This window comes from Geospiza fortis, unplaced genomic scaffold, assembly GCF_000277835.1.
Source record: "Geospiza fortis unplaced genomic scaffold, GeoFor_1.0 C13896260, whole genome shotgun sequence".
Classification (NCBI taxonomy): Eukaryota; Metazoa; Chordata; class Aves; order Passeriformes; family Thraupidae; genus Geospiza; species Geospiza fortis.
Genome location: NW_005056124.1, coordinates 1 through 4309, shown reverse-complemented (window position 1 = coordinate 4309; position 4309 = coordinate 1). Strand labels below are relative to the sequence as shown.

The window sequence follows — 4309 nt, the reverse complement described above, 5'->3', positions numbered from 1 at the left end:
AAATCCTGTGCACCTGTTGGTGCAGCCCTCAGAGTTCATATGCACCTAACACTCTGTTCTCTTTTTGTTTGCCAGGCAGTTTTGTACAGGTGAATTCAGGTAAGTGGATTATAATGTCCTTTAAGTGTCCCACTGGAGAAACAGGGCTGGGTGAGGTAGAAAGGGTTTGTTTTGAACTTTTTCATGTTATACTAGTACAAAATGGAAGAGAAATCTGCTCTGAGGAAATTGTGAGAGGCTGGAGACTCACAGAGATGGCAGGTTTCTCTTTCTGATATGACTTTTTTTGTGCTCAGATGACTCTAAAAAGCCCTATCTGCAAAGCCCACCTGCTCATGCTGCACATTGCAGTGGGACCCTGTGAAGGCGATGGTGTGGGTGTTGCAGGGAACAGAGTTATTTCATATGCAGAGCCCATTTGAGGCTTTTTTTTTGCCTCCAACAGCAGCAGCCGAGAGGCTGCGGCACTCAGCTGTATTTCAAGGCAGCTGCTAATGTATACAGCAACTCTTTGGAACTCTGAATTGCTGAGACAATTCTGTGTTGGAATATCTAGTAGGTTGCAGTAATTCTCCTTTTCACTTCCCTGCAGGAAAGATGGTGTCCCTATAGGTTATAAAGGAAGCACTTTCCACAGGTAAATCATCTACTGTTGTTTTGACACTGAATAGCGTGCTTGAGACATACGGGGTTTTGTGACCTGCCATGAGCTATTAGTGGTGTTGGAGACATTTGCGGATCATGGCTAATGTAATTCTGTGGCTCTGGGGGACCTGGGGATGCTGTCTTCCCCACTGGGAGGAATCCCCTGGTTCTGATGTGCCATGTCAGATACAGCATCTGTGATGTAATCACTATCCCTGCTCAAAAGCAATGAGTCCTAAATAGCCTCATATCAACCATTAATTAATATTTGTTGTAGATTTTAGGCTGCAGCATTCACAGACTGTCAACTTCTGTTGCACAGCAAGGAGAACCCCTTTTCATCTTACCCTGAGCTTCTTGAGGTTTTTGACCACTGAGAACTAAGTGTTGTTTTACTTCTTTAGGGTAATAAAGGATTTCATGATCCAAGGAGGTGACTTCGTAAATGTATGTACTCCTGAACTCTTTTTGTCCTTTTCCTCTATGGTATAACATGCTACTGTTTCCAAGGGTCTGTGCTGATTTGTGGGCTCTCTTTCTTTTTTGAGGTATCCAGTAGTAACTGGAGGTATCCTCATAGCATTGCTGTCATCTTACTGCAACAGACAATAAACCACTTGAAAACAAATCTGGAGCCTTGGGTGAACACACATTCTTCCCAAAATATTTTCTCTCTGCAATAACCTGCCAAAACCCTGGAAGCTTTCAAAACTTGAAAAATTTTCTTTGCCCTGTTTTCCTTCCCCCTTCTGTGGACCTCCTCCAGACAAAACACCTCTGTGAATTTCAATTCACATTGTTGATAAACCCGAAGTACAAAACCCAGTGTGTAATGTAAGAGGTCATTTAAATCAAAACTAGCCTTTTGTTACTAAATTTTCTCAAAATAGAAAAGTCTTTGCACCCACAATGGTGGTCGTGCTCTGACAGGAGGATAAGCAGAACATATGAGTAAGGCTGAAGGGCTACAGGATCTCTTCACTGTTCTAGGATCTAGTAAAATTATTTTATTTTGGGAAGTGTTTCAAAATATGAGGGAAGTAATAAAGCTTTTTTAATATAAAACTTGGTTGTAAGAAAGTCTCTTAGAGAAATGACCACAACAGCAGGTGGTTCAGCAACGCCAGACTCTGGTAGTTGCTAATCATGACACTGCTCAGATGTCCCAGTGCACTGTATTACTTCCATTGCATCTCAACAAGCTTTACACATTGCTCCAGTATTTGGAATTTATATGTTCTATTTATTACAAAGCCACCTAGGGAGCAAGCACAGTCACACTGACCCCTGAGACAGGGTGCAAGTTTCTTTCTCAGAGCCAAAAGTTTAAGTAAACTACAGAGAGCAGGAGGGAAACGAACAAGGACTGGGCAAGTAGAGCAAAAGGACTTAGTAGAAAGTACAACATAAACAGAAAATCTTTATTTTAGAAACTGTCCTTGTAGAACAGAAAGATTGCTTTCCTATTTCCAATAAAGTCACAGAAAATAAGGTGAAATATGTAAAACCACTGTAAGCCAACTTTTGCCATGCAACCACTTCTGTTTTCTTTGTCACACCATCCTATACTTCTGTGTCTCCTGCCTTTTCCCTTCCGAGTCCTGATGGGTCTGTACCAAGCAATCTGTAGCCTCCACTTCACTATGGGAGGCTTGGACTTAAACTTACCATCTGCATGGGCTTCTGCCAACCTATGAATGCTGAACAATGAACTGTGTAGTTAGAAACTGGTTGCTGTTCTTGTTCTGAAGTGAAACACTGAATGTGTTCACTGCTGGTGTATGTAAATGGCAATGCAGAGTCCATTTTGCCCTTTCCTCTTGCTTAGAGATTTTAAATTAATTTTTAATTTTAATTGTTCTGTAGCAGTTGCTACAGAACAAATGCTGTAGCTGACTGGGTACCTCTGTCATGCAGGGAGATGGCACTGGAGTAGCCAGTATATATAGAGGTCCTTTTGCAGACGAAAACTTCAAGCTGAAACATTCTGCTCCTGGCCTGCTTTCTATGGTGAGTATGAAATAATGGCATTACAGACTAAAATCTTTCGGAACTTTCTCTGTGCCCTTTTCCTAAGTGTATATAATATTTGCTTGGCAACAGAATGTCTGCCATAGGGTACAAGGTCTGCTTTGTAGCTACTAGTCAAGCAGCTACTTTTAGGTCAATATGTTGAGTAACACAATAGTCCTGATCCTGCAGCATCCTTTCTTTGCTGGGACAGGCTTAGCTTGATTGCTTTCAGAAGAGCTTAATTCTTGCCGTTTTCATACAGTGGTGAGTTGGTGGTGTTTTCTTCTTTCCTGATACTGTTGTCAAACACTGACCTTGGCAAGGATGAAACAGAGACATTTGGGAGTTCCAAAGCCACAGCAATGTTACCATGGTATCTTTTAAAACAGACCTTCCTATTCAACATAGTAGGAGAAACTGCAACCATTGCACATTGTCTGGTAGGAACAATACCCTGGCTTTTGGAATAGAAAGCAAATGGAGCCAGTGCTTCAGTGTTCCTATCCACAACTGCTTCTTCCTCAGCTCTTTCAGCTGCTCTGCCCTTAAAACCACTTGCTTCGGACATTTAGTAATTTGGGTTAGTTATTCATCCATGTTGAAAACATGGCCCAAAAAGCTGTCATGGCACAGCTAAGCAGCTAGTGTACTGTGGTGTGAGAGAAGGGATTCACTCCAGTATTGCCAGTTTTGTATTAAAAGTGGCATGGCTCTGAAGTCATTATACTGGGTCAAACCTTGGATCCCAGGAACCATGGATCCTAGCTGGATTCTTTTGAAGCTGGCTAGCATTAACTAGAAAGCCAAAATGACGCTATCCTTTGCAGTCCTGCAGCTGCAAAACTTGACCAGTTCACTCATCAGGACAGAAACTTGCTTTAGTAGCTCCTGGTCGTCAATATGACAAGTGGCATTCAGTGTTGCAGAGATGTTTTCTTAACAGAGTGCAGATCCTCTGGGGTTTTGTACTTGGGTGTGAATAAAATTTCACATCTGCATCCCAAGGTTCCTGTGAGTCCTGTGCCAATACAGTTGGTACTTTTCTCATCATGATCATTGAAAGTTTTTTATTTGTATTCTGAGGAAACCTCACAAAAACCAGAAATCAGCTGGGTTCTTTTCTTGCCCTGGTTTCTGGTGTTCAGTTTTCCTCAGGGTAGTGCTGCAGCCAATAAATACTTGTCACCAAAACGTTCAGCCTTTTTTCAGGAGTCTGCTCTAAAGCCTGGACTTCGGCACAGTTTTGTATTGAACACGCCTTTGTAGAAGTATAATAAATAGTTATTGACGTGGCGCTTGCGCATTCTGGTGTGACCATTTGTGGTGACATGCTACATCCCAGCACAGGGTCTCCTGCAGATATGTATTGTTTCCTTTGGTTTGTCTAGCAATAAGCTAAAAATAATACATACTTAAATAACACCTCTTCTTTATGTGTCTGCCTTCAGTTTTGTTCAGTCTGAAATAGTATACTTGTATTTTGCTATTCTCAACACCCAGGCAAACAGTGGTCCGAGTACCAATGGCTGCCAATTCTTCATCACGTGCTCCAAGTGTGACTGGTTGGATGGGAAACATGTTGTGTTCGGTGAGTACCTGCAGTAAAAGTCTGCAATAATCTGTCGGTTCTCTGGGCTTTATATGGGTCCAA

The 4309-nt window shown here is 42.0% G+C and overlaps 1 protein-coding gene across 1 annotated transcript; it reads left to right on the top strand.

The window, feature by feature from the left end:
• Positions 1 to 75: 75 nt before the first annotated feature.
• LOC102035948 (peptidyl-prolyl cis-trans isomerase H) lies at positions 76 to 4263 on the top strand (the record flags this gene model as incomplete). The annotated part of the gene is made up of 5 exons (XM_005431511.2): positions 76 to 99; positions 593 to 637; positions 1050 to 1092; positions 2563 to 2655; positions 4159 to 4263. Coding segments are annotated over 5 exons (310 nt in total), but the record flags the coding sequence as incomplete, so codon positions are not given.
• Between the last annotated feature and the right edge of the window lie 46 nt (positions 4264 to 4309).